Here is a 20,089-nt window from a genome sequence, read left to right on the forward strand (position 1 = left end):
CAGCAGTAGAGCTGAGGCCAGCCCAGGTGCAGTCCCTGACCATGCCCCCTGCCCTAGCCTCTGGCATCACTCACGCTACCCTTCCCCATGGAAGATCCTTCTGCTTCTCTGCCCCTTGTTTCTCCCCCATAAGCCACATCTCAGGTCTATGAAGCACTATGTCTCATGTCATCTTCTTTGCTCCTGCTTATTGTCTGTCTACCCACACAAGGGGGAAGCTTCTAGAGACCGGGGCCTGCGGCCACCCTGCCCCACACTGTAGCCTTAGCAACAAGAGCAACACGCGGGCACACGAGGTGCGCATCCAGCGGCACTGCCCCAGACTGAGAAGAATCCACACAGCGGGAGGCGACGGGATCCGGCTTCTAGTTTTCCTGCCCTCAGGTCCCACATACAGCAGGAACCCAGAGAGAGGTTCTGGACTGAATGGAAGGTGAGAGACAGACCAGACGTGGGTCCTGGGAAGCAGACACGACGTGGGCATGTTCTGGGTCTTCCCACACAAAATGCACACGCTTGTGTGCACGGGCAGTGTGGACACACGGCAGGCCCCACGACTGAGCGTGTCCTGCATGAGCACGGGGGCCTCAGGCTCGAGGGGCACCCTGTGGTAGGCGGGCAGGCGCTCCCGGCTCCACTGCCCAAAAACAGAACAGGCTCCTGAGAGCAAACGAGTCAAGCTAGCTCCCCGAACATCCAGGCAAACTATTCGAAAACAAAAAACCAAAGCACCAGCAGGGCCTTGGCCAGAGGCACCCCTGCTCCAAGCTGTGGGACAGGGCCAATGCTGGAAACGGCTCTTGCGCTCTGGCGGCCTGGGAACGTCTGGTCACGCTGCGTTCGGTGCAGCCACTACGAGCCCCTGGACGGGCGGCAGGTTGACCGAGTCACGTGAGACCTGTCGTCCAAGCCAGTGGAGTGGGTTCAGTGATGCTAACGGGAACCCGCATTATTACTCTAAATTACATAAACTCAGGGTACAAAAGAATCGACACATTGACCACAGACCTTGAACCACGGAGCCTAAAAGCATTCGATTCTATTTCGTGCTGCGCCATGAATTTTGTGGGGACTTTTTTTTTTAAGACTATGTGTCTGGGGGCACCTGGGTGGCTCAGTGGGTTAAAACCTCTGCCTTTGGCTCAGGTCACGATCCCAGGGTCCTGGGATCTGCTCAGAGGGAGCCTGCTTCTTCCTCTCTCTCTGTCTGCCTCCCTGCCTACTTGTGATCTCTGCCTGTCAAATAAATAAAATCTTTAAAAAAAAAAAAAAAAAAGACTATGTGTCTGCTTTTCTTATTGGATAGAGTGAGAAACTAGTGCTAAGCTCATGTGTTTTGTTTTCATAAGGACTGTTTCTTTCATTTTTCTGTTTTAAAGGAACAAATTCCTATTTCTTGTCACAGCTCCTCAGTGCGTTTGAACCTGCAGACTCCATGGGCTCATTGGGCTGGAAGGCGCCTCAAGAGCCCCCACTCAGCGTCACAGCTGTTTAGAGAAAGGACTGAGAACCATGACATTTAGTTCTGGCCACCTCTGGGGTGGATTCCAGAAGGATCTCACTTTCTGTTCTTACATTTCTGAACTGTAATGTTTTTGCCCTCTAAACTTAGATTTTTTTATGCGTATGCATTAATTTTGTAAGAAGAAGAAAGAATAAATTTAAATGAATCTAGAGAGGCTCCTGGGTGGCTCAGTCATTAAGCATCTGCCTTCGGCTCAGATCATGATCCCGGGGTCCTGGGATCGATCCCCGCATCGGACTCCCTGCTCGGCGGGGAGCCTGCTTCTCCCTCTCCCTCTGCTGCTCCCCTGCTTGTGTTCCCTCTCTCACTGTGTCTCTCTCTGTCAAATAAATAAATAAAATCTTAATTAATAAATAAGTCTAGAAATCATCTGCTTTATAAGTGTCTATCCCTACTCCACCAAGAACATTGCTATGGGCCAAGAACGCAGTCCTACGTGCCACTGAGGATGTAGTGGCACGTAAGTGTGAGAGAGATGTCACTTCGTGTAACTCCCTGTTACCAGACCCACTTCACAGATGAGGACACGGAGGCTCAGGGTCCCACGGCTAGATCTGCAACCAGCTCTGACTGCTTCCCGGGGCCCTGCTCTCAGGCAGCCTGCTTCCCTGCCTCCCCACAGACTTGAGGGCTCCTTTCTCTTTGCCCCTTTTCCTGCCTGGCTCCTGGAAACAGCTGTCCTAGTCAACCACAAATAGTACAGAGGCCACAGACTGGGTGGGCACTCTGGAGATGTCTGGGCCGCACTGGTGACCTCTCTCCCAAAGCTGAAGAACCGGGTCAGTTCCTGGCCTCCCCCAGCAGACTGTGTGAGGCAGGGAAAGGCGTGGGCCAGCAGAAGCCTGGGGAAGCGGCTTTGCTAGATGCGAAACTGAAGAACACGCCGGCGTGTTCGGGAATAGGGACGCTACGAGGCAGGCGGTGGAGGCCTGGCCGTCCGGTGCTGCCTGACACTGCGCTGCCCTGGAGGTTTCAGGCCCAGAAGTCCCAGGCCACCTCTGCAGGGCTTCCAGGCCATAGACCCCAGACCAGATGTCGAGCAGGTCCCCTCCCACGTGCTTCCACCTGCCCGTCCTGCTGACATGTTCACGCTGTTTCCCAGAAGGTGCTCTGCGAAGGGGTCGGCCTCCACAGATGCGTGCAAAATGCTGCGTTCTCCAGCCCCTCAGACACACAGCACACTCCTGCTCAGAGCAGCATCACCTTTGGGAGACCTGTGTCACTGGGTTAGACCTTGGAGAACCTTCTCTACGAGTCCAGCACAGGGAGAGCGTCTGCAAAGCCCCCCTCGGGAGATGGGCACAAAGGTGCAGACGAGTTCCTAGCAACGGGCGAGGCACCCTGACAGACTACCTTCCCAGCCCCCACAAGGCAGGCGGGAGCTGCGGGGACAGGACAGGCTGCCAGGGGCAGGACTCCAGGACTGCATTCCTCCCCCCACCTACGCTCCCACCCCTGCCTGGGAAATCTTCTCTGGCCTTTCTTCCTCGGACCCTGCTTCCAGGGCCTCCCGAAGGCTGCCCTGGGCGCACGGGCTCGGCACACACTCCTGACTGTACCTCCCGGCTGCGGGTCCCGCACCTGCCACGGACAAGTCCTGAACCACGTCTCTGCTACCCCGTCCTCAGCGGTGAGCCGCGTGACAAAAAGGGTCCCTGTGTCCAGGGGCTGAGTTGAACATCAGGAGAGCTCATACCAACGGAAGGCAGCAGGGGTCGGAGAAGGGCCTGCAGCCTCGTCCCGGCGACCCAGTGTTTCCCAGGGCCCCGGGGTGCTGCTGGGGGCGCAGGGGAGCACGCGCCTCGCCCAGGTGGAAACAGCCTCGTGGCTCTGTGCGGGCCGCTGCGGGCTGCCCAGGCATGGGCGGCCTCAGCCGGGGATCAGGCCGGCCTCTGGGAACCGAGTCTGGGGTGGAGTGTGGGACAAAAGCCCGGACGGGGAAGGCCTTTACATGTCAGAACAGTCGTCCCTCCCTTATTTCACAATGCGGCTCCAAAACCACCTCGCAGGGCCAAGTTCTGTTACCACAACGTTAATATCCTCTAGCAACTTCCGAGCTGGTTGTCTGCCTCCGGGGCCAGGACACATCTGGCCAGCAGAGAGATTTCTGGATCCCCGGCCAGGGTGAACTTTCTAGGGGTTTGTCTTGAATAACAAGAACCCCAGGGCCACCCCCCAACCCCCCTTTGGCCTCACTGGAGTTTTGTTCCACCAGACTGAGAGGAACAGCCTCACCAAAATTCTTCGAGGGACGGGAGAAAAGTCGGGCAGTGAGTGAAAGCAGAAGGAAATGAACAATCGTCTTTGGCCCATGCTCCTCAGGCATGGCAGCGGCAGACAAGCAGCCTGGAAAGGAGGGGAGCGTTGGGACCGGACGGGCAACCCAGCACACCCTCCCAGGGCCACGCACCGTGAGACGCAGTTTTCTTTAAAAAAAAAAAAAATCACGTTTTGTGCCCTGAGATACGCTGAATGACTCGTTTGGACACCAGGGCCCCAGTTAGCCAAAACTCACCAACTCTGGCCGCTCCTTTCCCGCTGTCCCCTCTCCAGCACCGTGTTCTTATTTGCCACTTGAGGAACACAGGAAAAGGCCACGCAAGGGCCAAGTTTCGGCTCTGCAGAACTTTAGCCAATCGGGTGGGCCGCGTTACATCACCCCCGCATTCCTGGCCGCCAGGCTAACAGTATCGGGGCCCTTTCTCTGAGTAGCTTTCAGTGAGAAACCAACAAATTCCAGTCGCTTTCCATACGGGGAAACTAAGGCATGGGGCCATCTAGATCAGAAGCTGGGGTAAATCTCTCAAAGGGCTAAACAGTAAGTATTTTAGGCTCTGTGGCCCATCCAGTCTCTGGGTTTTTTTTTTTTTAAGATTTATTTGACAGATAGAGATTACAAGTAGGCAGAGAGGCAGGCAGAGAGAGAGAGAGAGAGAGAGAGAGGAGGAAGCAGGCTCCCCGCTAAGCAGAGAGCCCGATGCGGGGCTCGATCCCAGAACCCTGGGATCATGACCTGAGCTGAAGGCAGAGGCTTTAACCCGCTGAGCCACCCAGGCACCCCTCCAGTCTCTGTTTTAACATGAAAGTCATCACAGGCAATTTTCTAAGTAAGCTAACATGGCTATGTGCCAATAAAACTTTATTTGCAAAAACAGGCAACAGCCTGTGGGCTGTGGTTTGCCGATCCCTGATCTAGATGGTTTGAGGTGACAACTGTCACCTTTCCTGGAAAACACTGCCCACAACTGTAGAGTTATGAACCCTGCCCACCACTCACGCCCCAAGGGTCCACCTGGCAGAAGTCTAGTTAGAATGTTGAACCTTTTACAAAAGAGTAGGTCACCCCCGCACAGAACTCCACGGACACTGGGCCCTGGTCCTCCTGCTCGGTGATGAGGGCATTCCCTGTGCCCTCCCAGCATGGGCTCAAGGGCTCAGGGGCTCACGGCTTCTCTCTGTTCCACCTAAAGCCCTGGAGAAATCAGAGACAGCCCCAGCAGACTGAAGCAAAGGCAAGGCGAGCTCCCTGGGACACACGGCCTCTGAAGAGACCCACCAGGGTCCCAAAACCTGCGATGAGGACCGTACTCCCCCCGCTCTCTTCCTTCTCCAGGATGGCAGGTCTGCGGGCCTAAGCCTCATGGCCAGCACCCTGCGCCGTGGGTCTCTCTAGGGCCTGGGCTGGGGCAGTGGGGAAGGTCCACGGAGGGAGCGGCCCTTCACCTTCACACACTGCCTCGTGCCACACCGCAGGCACGGCTGTGGGAGCCCACGACACCTCACACAGCTTCCTGACACCACCGAGGCCACCGTCGGTGCTCCTATTAGGGTGCTGCTTGCTGTCACTGCTTTGAAATGGTCTCAGGTTTCAGTAACAATCCAATCGCAGCCTACTTCATCCAGATTGGTGACAACTGTCCCCTCAGATCATCTAGACAGTTCCAATAGCTAGTGGAGTGCGGGCCAGATCAGGGTCCCCTGGCAATGTCATGGGAGAACCCAGCTGCCATCCCAGAACTGGGTACTGACCTTTGAGCCCATCCCCGACACTGTCCTCAAACCAGAGAGCCCTTCGTGTCCAGGGATGATCTGTCCCATCAAGGACCCACTAGAGCTGAGGAAGGAGACCTGCTTCTAGCCCTCCCTCAGCTCCATGATACCAACCCCCCCACTGGCTCTCACCCTCTGTACAGACACCCAAGGTGGGAAGGGCTGGCACCCTGAGCTCTGCCCAGGGCCCCTGATGGGGACAGAAACTGGAACAAGCATGGAACTCGCAGGCACGCCAGGCCCGGGGAGTTTGGGTGCCACTCTGGACCTCAGTCTCTTCTGCAAAATGGGGACAGCAATCCCCACTTTCCAGGACTGCGATGAAGACAACACAGAACACCACAAACATAAATCCCATCTCTGGCCCACAGGTGAGGTAGGGATAGGGACATATAGGCATTGCAAGCACACGGTCACCCGTGGTGAGAGCCATCCGTGACGCGTCTATCCGTTCGTTGGAGTTTCGTTGGGTGGGGCCCAGGCCACAGGAGGTGCACGTCTTTGGCTAAAGGTTCCCGGCATGAACCATGCTGTCCTCATTCCCAGGGAGAAGGGAATGGCAGGCTGACCAGGCAGGTGACCCAAACTAATGCAGAAAGCTCCAATGTCTCACTGTTCTGGCTTTGCTGCTGCCTGAGAGGAAAAGGAAGCTGTATCTCACTTGGTTTGCCTCCCCAAGGACAAAGCTGGTTATCCTCCTCTTCCCCCTGATTAATGTTCATATGCCTTCTTGCTCTGACCTGTTTGCACAATGGTCTCCTGGGTGCACTCTTGAGACCAGATCCCCAAGGCAATGGATTCAGAGGGTTCCAGACTCGGGAAATGACATCCGATCCTTTCTCAGGGACCTGATGGCCTTCCCTGGGCTCAGCACCAAGACCCACTCCTTACCCCCGCCTGAGAGGCCCAGCCCTGAGTTGGTCCTGCCAATCCTTCACAGTCCCTCCTGGGCACCCCCTCACACCAGCCTGCATTGCCCTGAACTTGCCAAGCCCACCCCACCTGCCCACGTTTGTGCTCACTGTCCCTCAACACCTGTGCCTGGCTGAAGGTGTCTCTTTATTAGGTCACCTCCTGAGTGGCCGCCTTGTCACTCCAACCTAAAGCGGGCCACATGCCCCCTCCCACCTGGCATCCACATCCGGCCTATTTTATTTTCTTTATAGCACCTGCCAAGTTTCTTGCCTGTTGCTTATTAACTACCCCTCTTTCTAGAAAGTAGCTTCCATGAAAACAAGAACGGAGCGCGGCCTGTAGAGACATCCTCAGGGCCTTGCTGAGTGCCCGGCACTCATGGGTCACCACCGCGTGAGACACAGAGAGGAAGAGTGAGAACACAGCCCGAGTTCTGGGATGCTAGATGGTACAGAGGGACCACTCTCGGCCGCGTGGCGAAAACAGGGCGGCGTTCCCACGGCAGCTCTGGCCAATCCCAGAGCCCGGGGCTCAGCTCCAGGCTCCCTGGCCTCTGAGCCTAGCGCTGCGGTGGGGGGGGTGGGGGGGTGGGGGGGTGGGGGGGTGGGGGGGTGGGGGGGGTGGGGGGGGTGGGGGGGTGGGGGGGGGTGGGGAGGCTCTGCCATCTGCTCCCCTCAAGACTCCTGTGAACAGGAGTGCTAAGGGTGGGGGGTAGGGCTGCATCCTCCCGCCTGTTTCCCGTGGCTGTCACCGTCACGGGCCTGATTCCTGACCGGGCAGGGCCCTCTGGCCCGTGCCCGACAGCTGCCGCAGCCTGCAGCTTTCCCAACATGCGCTGCAGCTTCACCGTGCTTCCTGTCCCCAGCCCCGGGGCCCGGGGCCTCCAAGCTCTGCAGCTTGCAGAACCGCGGCCTCCCCTTTGTCACCCTCGCCGGGGCGGGAGCAGCTTCCTGCCGTTGCTTCCTCCATGGTATCTCGTGCTCATGCCTTGGCTTCTCGGTTCTCCAGAAACCCAATTAACAACCCCTCGCGGTGAGCCCTCCGTGGACACGTGGTGGTTTTTGTCCCCTGCCAGGGCCCTGGCTGCTCCAGGCAGCCTTCCACACGCTCTCCGTGCACGAGCTCTGGCGAGGAAGCAGCTGCAGCCCCCGCCGCCGCGACCACCCGCCCCACGCGGATTAAATGCATTAGAGGGCCCTGCACTATCTCAGGGACAGGGCTGGCGCCTGGTGGCCTTCAGTGACACATTACGGACGCGAGCTCACTGCTACTGCCAGCGAATGGTGCTTCTGGTCGTTGCGCTGTATTTTGGAACCAATCGCCTCTTTTGTTTTCCAAGACAGAAAAGAAAGCCACCCCACTCCCTCCCCAAAAGGAGCTATCCAAGAGCCCTACTATGCCCAACTTTCAAAGGGGGCATTGTTCATCCTTTGGCCGTAAATAGGCAATTACCAGCCACTCCAAGTCCAATCGAACCAAGCTCCTGCCAGCCTGGGGACTGCAGCTTGCCCTCCCATGTGGGCTTTGCAGTCTTTAGTTCTCGACTGGGGCCCAGCGCTGGGAGGAGCAGCAGCAACTCAGGACAAACCTGATACTGCAAAAATGTTGTAAATAAACGGCCCGTGTCCGAAGGGGAGATTCTCTGTCCTTGGGGCGTGGAGGGCTGTGCTGCAAAAGGGGCGACAGTAAGCTTCCATCCTGTGCTGGATCCGTGGAAGCCAGTGGCCGCCCCGGGCAGAGGCACAGGCTCGTGTCAGATGGGTGGGCTCAGGGTCTGGCTCATAAATTAAGCACAGGCCCGTCTCAGGGCCGCTCTGTGCCTCCCGGTCTCCCACCCTCCCTGGGGTTCTCTCAGCCCCACAGGCTTGCCAAGGGCTTGGAGCACCTTCCCAGGAGGTGTTATCCCAACATCCCCAATAAGGAAGCTGGAAGAGGGCAGGGAATCCCAGAATCCCTCTAGGGCTGTCAAGCATCCCCGTCTCCTGCATCCTTCCGGGCTGCGCTGGGATTACAGGCTCTGCTAGTACATTCACAGGGGCCACCGCAGGGGACCACCGCAGGGGCCACGTTTTCCAGAGCCGCTGCCCCGGCTGCTGTAAGCAGATCAGCTGTGCACCGTGGACGCAGGATCCAGCAGGACACGCACTCAGACACGTAAGAGAACCCTCCTGCGGCCCTAAGCTGCCCTCAGCCTTCTCCAGCACTTAGACCCGTAAGAGAACCCTCCTGCGGCCCTAAGCTGCCCTCAGCCTTCTCCAGCCCAGAGTGGCACCCACTTTCAGGCAGGCAAAGACTGAGAAGCTTCGGCACAGGAGTCAGAGGTCTAGGGACAGGGTAGGAATCGAGCTTCCACAACAGGGAAACACAGCCCGGTTGGCAAAGCACCGAGATGCAAGGATTTGGGGGTGGGATGGTTTCAAGGATGGTTGCGGAAACCAAAGGAATTGTAGTGGTTCACTACAATTCTCACTTTTATTGAGAAAAGATCAAGAAAACTTACGTGCAGTGTGAGGGCCGCGGGTCAGATCAGATACCAAGACAGACGTACATCCAGCAGACACTAAACTGAGTAGTTTAAAGGAAGCGGTCTTTGGGGATTAAGGCTCTGGCTTCTCTGCCCCGTGAGGTCCGTAACTCAGCCGACTTGGAAGCTAATGACAAGAGGAAGCCATAGGCCTGTTGTACACCTCAGAACGTCTGAGCCTCAAACACAGACCAACACGAGCACTGCCCCTGCTCTGGGCTCGCCCGCCACCATCTGCCGACCGACTCCTGTCTCCCCATAGCCCTCAGTCTGGGCGGCTCACCCCGCCAGAAGGAGCTTTCTCCGGGATACTGACCCTCCCCTGCTTAAAACTCTCCGATGCCCCCCTGCCTGCATCAGAATAAAAGCCAGAGGACCTGAGCGTGCCTACAGAGGAAGCCCCCGTGCGGGGCCCCCTGCCCCCTCCTCCACTCTGTTCCAGCCACGCGGGGCTCCTCTCAGCCCCACCTAACTCCGACCTTCGCATCTGTGCTTCTCCGGGGGCCGCCTGGCCCCATCTCACCCGCAGCAATTCCGGGGCTGCCCCGTGGCTTATTTCCCTCCTGAGGCCGAGTCTACTGTGCTGTGAGAACACTCTGGAAGCCTGGCCTCTTTCAAAGGCTCCCACAAGCCCGAGACACCCAGCACACGCAGCCTGTGGACAGGGCATCAACAGTCCCACTGGGTTCCTGCTCATTCATGCTGCCCCCAAGCCCAGACTCCGGACGGTGAGCAGGGACTCGGAAGCCACCTTTAAGAACCCCGGCACAGGGACTGGCCTCACACACGTCCCACGCTGCATGTTAGCTGTCTTTCCAGACAGTTCTAAGTCGACCCCAAGCTCTCTCTGGAGCTCAGGAAGGTTCACTGTCGGGTAGGGATGCCGCCGCTCCGCCGGCACAATGACTCAGCAGGGGCCACCCAAGGACCAAGAAGTTAGAAAAACTGGGCTGTTGCATCTCTTCTCCAGGTTACGCTGACCCAGTGCCTCCTGACAGAGGGGCCTTGACTCCTGGTGCTGTCTCCACACAAGGTAAGTCCGTCCCGGGCCTCTGCAGAGTCACCAGGCTGGGCCCTGCTGCTCCCACACCCCGCTCCGTCGGAGAGCTCCCGGAATACCCTGGCAGTGGGGGCCCCTGGCTCAGACCCACGGATTCAGGCCCTGGAGTCAGGCCCAGGAAGCTGCAGGCTCTCTCAGCCTCGCCTGCGCACACGCACACACGGTCAGAAACCCAGGGCTCGAAGAAGCAAGACGACGGGCTCACAGCTCAGCGGGGTGCAGAACCGGGTCCCAACCTGGGTCTTCGAGCTCCGGACACAGCTGCGCTCCCGATGACAGGCCCCGCTTCGTCTCCCTGGTACTGCCGAAGTGTCTACCCCGTGGCAGCTAGGCAAAACCCCCACCAGGGAGACCCGGAGCCCTGGGTCCAAACCCCAAAAAGGCAACTCAACAACTTGGACAAGACACAGAAGCCTCTGGGCCCCACGCCCTCTCCCGGGGAGCGGAGACACAGCCGAGGACCTCTGAGCGACAGAGACCAAGAATCGCCACAGGGAGGAGGTCACATCGATGAATGACAGGTCCTTCTTCTGGACAAACTTTTCTCCCTTACTCCTGAAGTGTCACCGCCAGTAGCCCGATGACAGACGGGGAAACTGAGCCCCTTTCTGAGTCCAGAGCGCTGAGGGCTGAGCCTGGGCACACCCAAGTGTGTCACGCTGATGAGCTCAGTCAGCAACACGGCAGGCGGACACGGTGCTGCCCCACCTCGACGCCGGGCGAACGCGCCGAGGCAGGAGGTCGCCCAGGGTGAGGCTCAAGCCCACCCCATGGGCAGAGCCAAGGCCCTGTTCTCCAGCAGCCCTCTGTTTCCCCATGTCTCTGCCCACAGTCTGCTGCTTCTTCAGCAGGCTGGGGGGCAGCACGGGGTTCCTCAAAACCCTCCCCTCCGGGCCCCTGGAGTGGAAGCAAAGAGGTAGGAGCCACCTAGCCCACAGACCCTTCCCACTCTGGCCTGCGTGGAATGGGACCAGAGATGTCCTCAGGTGCGCTGGCCGCCACGGGGCAGGGCCACCAGCTTGCAGGCCTCTGTGCCCGGGACCGGAGCGGTGGCCGGCGGCTGCAGACGCTCCAAGCACACCTGGGGAGCGCAAGTGGCTCGCCCCCGGACAACCGGCTTCTGAAGCAGAGGCCGTCCGGAAAGCCCCGGGCACCCCAGAACTGTGCTGCCTCACATCTTCTAAGACACCCTTCGGTTCAGAAAGGCCCACAATTAAAGCATGGAAAACCACCAAGCGGCACTGAAAGCTGCCTCGCTGGCACGTCCCCAGCTGAACTCCTTCTGTTTTCCTCTTCCCAGGAGATCAAAGCTATTGTGTCAACGCTCAGCTCCAATCTGAGTGACCTTAAGCGGATTGCTTATGCAACCTGATGGCTCCAACAGGGGACAGCAAGGAGAGATCTGCACCGGGCGTCTGCACCGGGGTCTCCCTGAATCAGGAGAACCCCCGTCAGGGGTGCTGCACTGTCACGGACAGGCCCACTGCCGACAGAAAAGAAACTCTGGACAGAACTGAAACTTGTCTCCCGCTCAGCCCCCCCCCGCTCCCCCACGGCTGGCAGGACCCCAGCCTCACGCTGACACCACCTCCCCCGCAGATGCCCAGAACCGGAGCAAAGGGAGACAGGTGACAGAGGGCGGCTTCCAAGTTCATCCGAGTGGGAGCCACTGGCGGACTCCTCCCCTCGCCCATGAGAAACAGGAACTGCCGTTCCCATTTTACAGACATGGAAGCGGAGGCCTAGAGGGTGACGTGCCCAAGGCACACAGCTCAAAAGTGGCAGAGGGGGAAACTGAGCCCCTTTCTGATTCCAGAACTGAGGCCTTCACTTCCACACCCACCAGGTCCTGTAAGGGTCGCCAAGGTCGCCCACCTGGAAAGGCCAACTGGGCTGCCCTCGTGGAGGACGGATCACAGCAGCAGGAGGCGCCCTGAAGCCAGAGTCAGGAGGCTCCTGGCGTCCTGAAGAGCCACGTGGCTTTGGGCAAGTCGCTGACTCTCCTGGGACTCCAGAGGCCTCACCCTCAAGTGAAGAGATTGACAGAGGCAGATCGATCAGCAGCGGCTCCCGTGATCGCAGAGGGGAGGAGTCCACGACCTCCCAGTTCAACCGGAAAGACTGCTGTGACTGACCAGCACTGTCCGTCAAGAGCACGCGCTGGACCAGCGCCCAGAGCTGCTGCTCCCGGCCAACCACTAGCCACTTGATGGTCTAAGTTTTTGGGTTTTGATTTTTTTTTTTTTTTTTAAGATTTATTTACTCGACAGAAAGAGATCACAAGTAGGCAGAGAGGCAGGCAGAGAGAGAGAGGGAAGCAGGCCCCCTGCTGAGCAGAGAGCCCGATGCGGGGATCGATCCCAGGACCCTGAGATCATGACCCGAGCCGAAAGCAGCGGCTCAACCCACTGAGCCACCCAGGCGCCCCTGGGTTTTGATTTTTAAGATTTAATTTATTTATTTACTCATTCATTCATTCAAGGGAGAGAGGGCATGCATATATGAGCCAGGGAGGGGGTGTGAGGGGCAGAGGGAGAGGCACAAGCAGACTCTGCTCCACGCACAGCCTGACACGGGGCCAACCCCATGACCCTGAGGTCATGACTTGAGCCAAAACCCAGGATCGGACGCCTAACTGACGGAGCCACCCAGGCGCCCCTCTGACGATCCAAGTCTTAAAGACTCTCTCTCTTGGTTCAAGCCCATTCTGATTGTTTCCTCATCAGAGGCAGCTACTCCCATGTGCCCACAGTGCGTTTTGCCTTTACTTTTATTAAGCAACTATTACATTCCAGTTAGCAATCCCAGGCTTTCTGTGACCACCTGTACTCTGTGCTTTATGGGGCGGCCCATTGCTAAGGGCCTCTGTCTGCCGTCACTGCATCCTCCAGGGCAGCAGGAATGGCCTACGGGTGCAAGGCAGCAGAAAACGAAAACCAGCCCAGCGGCCAGCCGGAGCCAGTGCAGACAGGAGGAGGCTACGAAGGCTTGGGCACACCAGGCCTGAGCCCGGGGACTTTGCCAAGGAAGAGCACAGCTGGCTGGGGCTGCTGAGGCTGCCCGAGCAGGGAGGTCACACAGCCAGGGGTGTGAAGGGCCACCCCACGTGGTGGCTGAGGAGGGCCACTCCCCGGTGGAAGGCAGCCCCCACTGGCAAGCTGGACAGAGAGTGGAAGGCTGGCCCAGGGATGCCCTGCCAACAAAGAGCCACGAGCTGCCGATAAGCGTCTGTGATACCCCTCTGATGGCTTCCGGCACCAGCGCCTTACAGAGACCCCACAGTCCCGGCCAACCTGGCTGTCCCGGAGACAGTCCCGGATCAACTCGCAGCAGAGCTTCTAGTCTCAGGCTGCTCCCCTACGCCGCACCAGCCCCGGCCAGCTTTCTTGGGCCCCTCACACATCTGCTAACACAACACTTGCTGCCTGTTCTGGGGCTTCTCCTCCAGGCGGCTGGAGGACTCAGTGTGTGGGCAGCTGCGATCAATCAAACCTCTGTTTCAGCATCCCGACCCCTCCTCACAAACGTCTCGCTTCTGTTCGAAGCACTGTTGAGAAATACAGCTTGCCGCTCCTGCAAGCCGACTAGCTCAGAATTAAAAATACAGCAAGACGGGGACGCCCGGTGGCACGGCATTCCGTGGGTAATCTTTTTAACTGTTGCTTTTTTCCTGAGGTCTTTGCTCACGTACATGTGATGTGTGTCTAAAGGGCCATGCACAGCTCAGGTCTCGCTGGGAGTCAACCAGCGCTTGGTAGTCAAGCCCGGTCTCCGAGAAGCAGTAACTAATCACGTCAGCAAAGCCCCGCCAGTAAACAACTCCTGAGCTCAGGCCGGGCCCTGCTCTCAATGGCACACATTGTCATTCTGCGAACAGAGGCTTCGGCTTCACAGAAAACACCAGGCAGGAGGGGTCACGTGGGGAAAGCTGAGGGGGAGGTCAGCCAAATGTGACCTGGGCAGGGGCAGGCCCAACTGCCCCTCTGGGCTGCCTTCAAGCAGCTGCTCCGAGAGCCGAGTGGTGGCGAGGACGACAGGGCGGCTGGGCGTTCCTGGGCCGGGTCTTGGCGGCGTTTCTCCCACTGGGCACCTTCCTCTCTGCAACCATCCTCCCTCCTCCAGAAGCCAGATGGCTGGGGCACCTGCAGCCTCGTTCGGTACCCCTGCCCACGAGCTGGGCACTGAGGTTTTAAGAAGACGTGAGCAAAGAAGACAGTGTAAAAGTGATTTCTAGGATGTTCCACACCCCGGCCTCACTGCCTGAGAGGGAAACTGCAGTCAGCTGGCGGGCCAGCTGCATCCAGGGATGAGGCCAGGAAGGGGGGGTCCTCTGGCGGGCTCCCGGGATCGCGTCTCCCTAGCCCCGTGGGCGACAGGCGTGACACAAAACGCCCACACACAGGCCCCTCCTCTGGTGGTAGCAATTCCGACTCCGTCACCACTTCACGCCCTTTGGCTCTGAGCAAGGAGCTCACCACGGGCCGGGCTGAGCCGCAGGGCAGGCTCCTTCCCATTTTCAAAAGGAAAGGATGAGGCAAGAAGAGGAACAAAGAAGAAGAAGTAAATGGCAAGGACAGAAAAGGGAGGGGGAACACGGAAGGGAAGACACGGGCAGATACAGAAAAAAGGGAGCCCTTCTCATGCATGGAGTGTGCCTCCTGGGACCGTCTCCTTCTCTCCCAGTTCCACCTCTGGAGTCGCCCACAATGAGCCCATGCCTTCCCTCCCAAGACGTGCAGCAGCAATGCTGACGGTAACCGTCGACACGTGCCAGCCAGGTGCCAGGTCGTGTGTGTGTGTGTGCACGCGCGTGCACAGGCCGACAAGGAGACGACGTGCACAGACATCTCCGTAGATACGGATGCACGCGTACACACCGACAGATCTCACACACACGTGCACGCACACTATTTCCCTTACTCCCCCCCCGACCTAGCGGGCAGGAGCGGCGGCAGAGGCGGCAGCGGTATGATCTGCAGAACTGGGAGGCCGTGTGCCCAGGGCTGCCAGCCTCCTGCCACTCCTCTGGAGGCCTTCGGATGTGCTCAGGTCCCCCCTGCAGCCCCCAAATGCAGACTCAAAAGTGAACGCCATGTTCCAGAAAGATCTCAGGAGGGGCTCTGGGTACCCGCCTTGCTCTGGGCACCCTAACAGCTGGAGGAGAGCTCCTGCGTGCTCATCCACATGGCGGCAGGTGTGCCCAGCCCCAGTCAGCGCCTGCAGGAAGCTGGGGTTTGTCAGAACTCCCAGTCACTCCAACCGAAAAGGCACTCTGCACCCATTTCACACATCTGGTCCCAGATCTACACACACAAAGGGGCTCCTTCACAAAGATGCTCAGTTAGCATCCCTTGCCCACCCCCCCCAAGTGAGTATTTCTAAACCAAGGTCACAAGACCTATGAAAAAGAAGCCAAGATTCAGCTTGGAGAAACAGAGCCGTGCTGAGCCCTGGTGCAAGCCTGTCTTCCCAGAGATGAGCAGAGCTGCTCCCTCCCCAGCTGTGACAAATGCTCAGAAAGCCGCAGCCCGCAGAGGCCGGTATCTGGGGGCAGCAGTCCCACATCAGCTGTCACCTGGCCGTGGGCAGGTGTCTGTATGCCAGTGACAGGGTCAGCTCAAGGGGTTCCCAGGCACCGGGTCCTTCACATTCCAGGCTGGATCTAGGGCTCTCTGCAAAGGTACTGGGGCTGCCTCAGGCCTGGCTTTCAAAGCTCCTATAAAAGCAAGGTCTACCTCGTGAGGCCATAAATTATCCAGCAGGGGAGCCAGAGCAGGCCGGGCCCCATGGAGAGAGGGCTGCCTGGGGCTCTGGAGGCCTGGTCGGGGTGGTTTGGTTCAGGGTCCATCCCCAGGGTTCCGGCCTCCCCCTTCTGGCATACACCCTTCCCAGGGGCCCCGTCTTCACTTTCCCCGGACTCTGCCCTACCCAGGCCTTGGCTAGAGAAAACCAGGCGGAATCAGGGCGGCCTCCCCAGGATCTTGGAGGCCTGCCTGGAGCCAATGAAGCAATCTACACATCTGGGCACAGCCCCACCAAGCAATATATTTTCAAACAGTTTCTACCCAAGCGAGGACGGGCAACATCTCCAGTGATGCCTGTGCTGTTGCTCCAACTTGTGGGCAGTAAAACAGAACAACGTGTGTAAGCTGCCTTTATTACCTATCTAGCTTATTAGCCAATAAAATAAGCTCAACATTAAAAATTTAACTGAAGCCATTTATCGCACCCAGGACTCAGGGCTCTGAGTTTCCCTCCGAAAGTCACCTAAATCTGTTACCTTTCTAGCCTTTTTGCCTATTTAAATTTCTCCAGGGAAGGAAAATTCCAGCCGCGTGTCCAAGTAAATGAACGTGGGTTTGATGCTGCCTAGCTAGTAAAGCAAAGAACGTCCGCCACTCGGAAAAAAGAAAGGGACACCCCTGGAGGAGTGACGGAAGCCGGACAGTGCGGGGCGGAGGGTGGAGCCTCAGCGGCACGGGGGGGGGGGGGGGGGGGGGGGGGGGCAGAGCTCGTCACGAGCTTGTCCTCTGGCTACCCCAGGCCAGGGCCGGGCTCCGGAGCAAAGGGCCAGACAGTCTGGACTCTGAGGCCGGGTGCATGCTCAAGGCTCAAGACACCTGCCCCTCTTCTTTTGCTGGCGGGGGTGGGGGCCTCTCGGCTGGGAGGGGGGCTAGAGAAATGAAGGAAATGCCATCTACAGAAGCGGCATTTCTGTTCTAAGGCAAAAGCAGCTCCGGGCACTGAAGGGAGGCCGTCCTGCCCAGAGAGAGGAGGGGCACGTGAGTCTGCCTGCCCAGAGGGGGCCACATGCTGCGTGAGCAAAGCCAGCCAGGTTCCACCCCTTAACACGCTGCGGTGACCAATGCTTCCATGACAAGATGCAAAGACGACAGTTAAACCGTACCATGAAGCACCGGAGGGTCCCCTGTGAGGACACGGAAGAGAGAGACTGAACCCTGCCCACCACACCCACCCTTCCCCCTGGATGGATCACAAGGGCCAACCCTAGTCCCTGAACCTCACTGTCTTGCCCCGGTCTCCTGGGTAAGAAGCAAACACAGCTGGCACCCAGGCTCGGAGACCTTCCCATAGAGAATGTATTCACTCCAAGTTCATCTCATTCGAACGGGTCCCTGAGCTCAGTGTTAGCACAAGGCAGGACTCCAAGACACAGACGACAGAGTGCAAGGGCCGGCCATGCGGCCTGAGGCCTCGCCTGGCCAAGAGTGGGCATGATTACAAAGGTGGCACAGGGGACGGCAGTGGTACTTTCTGGTCTCGTGATGCTGTGACAGTTTAATCAAAGGAATAAGTGCTTTCCCCCGTCTCTCACCCTCTGAAACCATGACCCATGGTCCTGACCTCAGGGCCAGCATCATCCGAGTGACAGTGAATCCTGGCCTGTGTCGCAGGGCTGGGTTCCGGGGACAGGCTCCAGTGAAGTGCTGGAAGGGGACCACGAGGGTTTGATGACAATGGTCTATGCCTCCCCAACACCCCATCTCTCACCGTCTGTCTGCTCCAATACCGCTAGCATTGTGTCTCTGATTTTAAACGGAGAGAAATAGACACTTAAAAAAAAATTCGATTTCATCTTTCTTTGAAGAGGACTTAAAAAACAAGGACTCCGAACCCGCTTCTGGGCATTTCTGAAAGTGGCGCTCCGCCTCTGCCCGGGACGGGCCAGGACCAGCAGCGGCCCCCGTGAGCACCGAGACGCTCGTGCAATGCCTCCCGTGGGGCTGGGGCTCTTACCTGTGCCATTTTAGCCAGGTCGAGGGAAGGCCTCTGCTCCTGCACCTCCTCCGGGCGCCGCCGCTTGACTCCGACCTTCTTGTCGTTCAGGACACACGGCTGGGAGCGGCTCCGGGACAGCCCGCTGGAGCGTCTGGCCAGCTCTGGCGTGGAGGCAGGTGTGCTGCTGGCTGAGGGTGGACAGTACTCCGCGAAGGAAAACTGCTCGTGGGAGCAGGACAGGGACCGCTGCATGTCGAGCCGGCCCCCGCCCCCGGGACTCGGGTCGGGGCTCCAGAGGTCACCCGCCTGTCCACAGGCAGCCGAGCCTGGCGCCGCCTGGCAAGGCTGACCTCCGAATCGGTGGTGGAATCCCGCCTGGTCGTAGGGCGAGGACAGCGCGTTGGCCCGGGAGGGGAGGCTGAAACTGGAGCTCCTCTGCATGGTGCTGAGGCCGTTGGAGTAGCGAGGGACGCTGCCCCCGCTGTAACAGCGTCGCTTTTCTACGGGAGTCCAGACCTTGGAGCCCAGGGGCCTCCACGATGTCCGGCAGCTGGACATTTCATCGGAAAAGGACAGTGACCGGCACTGGCGCTTGCTGGGGGGTGCTGAGGGGTTCCCGTTGTGGTCGCTGAGGCTGAGGTCTTTGATCAGGTTGGTCACGGCACAGGCGGTCGCGGCCTCCCGGTGCCACAGGGTGCCGTCCTGACACTTCTCAGGCAGGCACTCCCAGATGCCGGCGCTCGGGTGCCCGATCTGAAGAGGGCATTTCCTGTCCAGCTCTCGCCATCTGTCATTTTCTGGTTCAGAAACGACAGAGAGAAAACAGGACTTGAGAAGGCCTCCAGGCCAGCCCTCCATCTCCACAACCAAGAGCCCATTTTAGACAGGACTTTGGAGCCAGGAAGGCCCTTCAAAGCCCCTCCAGTCCAACCTCGCTTTAAAGATGAGAAACGGAGGCCCAGAGTGGGGGTGTGAGTCCCACGGTGTGGAGTGAGGTGCAGAGCGAGGCCTGGGAGGCACACACCCCCCCGCCCAGGCCTCCTGGCACGGCTTTCTTTCCAACAGTCCACACTGCCTCCCGGGAAAGTCCAAAACCACAGCTGTCACCCAAACGCTTTCCCCTCTTCCAGGTGGGAAGCCGACCTGCCCCAACCCTCCCTGGCCTGCAGCAGTTCTGTCCCCGCTCGAGCTGGGGCTTGACGTCCCGGCAGACGACCACCACCCAGGAGGTGTCTTTTGGTATTTGGTAGGGTCATGGTCCAATGGGGCGGGCAGTGCCGCTGGGTTAGCTCATCAGAAGCTAACCTGGGTGCCTGGGTGGTTTCAGTGGGTTAAGCCTCTGCCTTCGGCTCAGGTCACCATCTCAGCGTCCTGGGATCGAGTCCCGCATTGGGCTCTCTGCTCAGCAGGGAGCCTGCTTCCTCCTCTCTCTCTCTCTCTGCTTGCCTCTCTTGCCTATTTGTGATCCCTCTCTGTCAAATAAATAAAATCTTTAAAAAAATAAAATAAAATAAAATACTCGCTGACAACAGAAACTGGAAACTGTATTGATTTGTGCCTCCCTCTACCAAAATGCCCCATAATATCAACATCATCAGCAATGACAGCCAATCATGGAGCACCTTCCTTGTGCTCACCTGATTCCTCACCGAGATCGAGGATGTTTAAAGTGGTCAAAATCTGTAGGAGTGTGTCTTCGGCTGCACAGACACAAGGGGACGATTTAAACTTACATCGTCAGGTCTCGACTTGAACATATGAATAAATAAACTAACCCCACTAGGAAATGCTGACTTTGCACCTGAACCTTTATTTTAGTGAAATATTCAGGAACTATTTGCTGTTTTTCTACTAAAGAATCAGGCACTCTGCTGAGGACCTTAGGAGGGCACAGATACACCTGGCCAAGTTCTTGTGTTCAAGTTTGTAATACAAAAGCAAAGTTGAGAAACAGCGTGTGCGGCCAGGGATCCACAAATTAGTATGTTTTGTTTTGTTTTGTTTTTTTAATCTGCACACATCTATGAACAGTACACATGAGAATACACAGAAAACTACGGCTAGAGTCCGTCAGTCGTCAGGACAGAAGCCAAACCTGAAATGACATTCAGGCAGGTGTCTGATGCACATGGATTCTCACAGCACTTTCAGTGGTCACGGAGCAGATATCTTGGATGGCGGCTGGAAGCACATATGGGTGCCCCATACAGAGGGTGAGAAAGTAGCCTGGGACCACACAGCTAGAAATCGTCTGGAGGCTAACCCAGGCTGGCTC

The 20,089-nt window shown here is 58.0% G+C and overlaps 1 protein-coding gene across 2 annotated transcripts in view; it reads right to left on the minus strand.

Annotated features, from left to right (window-relative positions):
• Positions 1 to 20,089, minus strand: part of FAM53B (family with sequence similarity 53 member B) — a 138,566-nt gene that overhangs the window by 30,050 nt on the left and 88,427 nt on the right. For both annotated transcript variants that reach the window (XM_046027218.1, XM_046027217.1), the window contains exon 4: positions 17,833 to 18,611. In XM_046027218.1, the coding sequence (XP_045883174.1) occupies positions 17,833 to 18,611 (779 nt within the window). The remainder of the gene's footprint in view (positions 1 to 17,832; positions 18,612 to 20,089) is intronic.

Source organism: Meles meles, chromosome 13 (assembly GCF_922984935.1).
Source record: "Meles meles chromosome 13, mMelMel3.1 paternal haplotype, whole genome shotgun sequence".
Lineage (NCBI taxonomy): Eukaryota > Metazoa > Chordata > Mammalia > Carnivora > Mustelidae > Meles > Meles meles.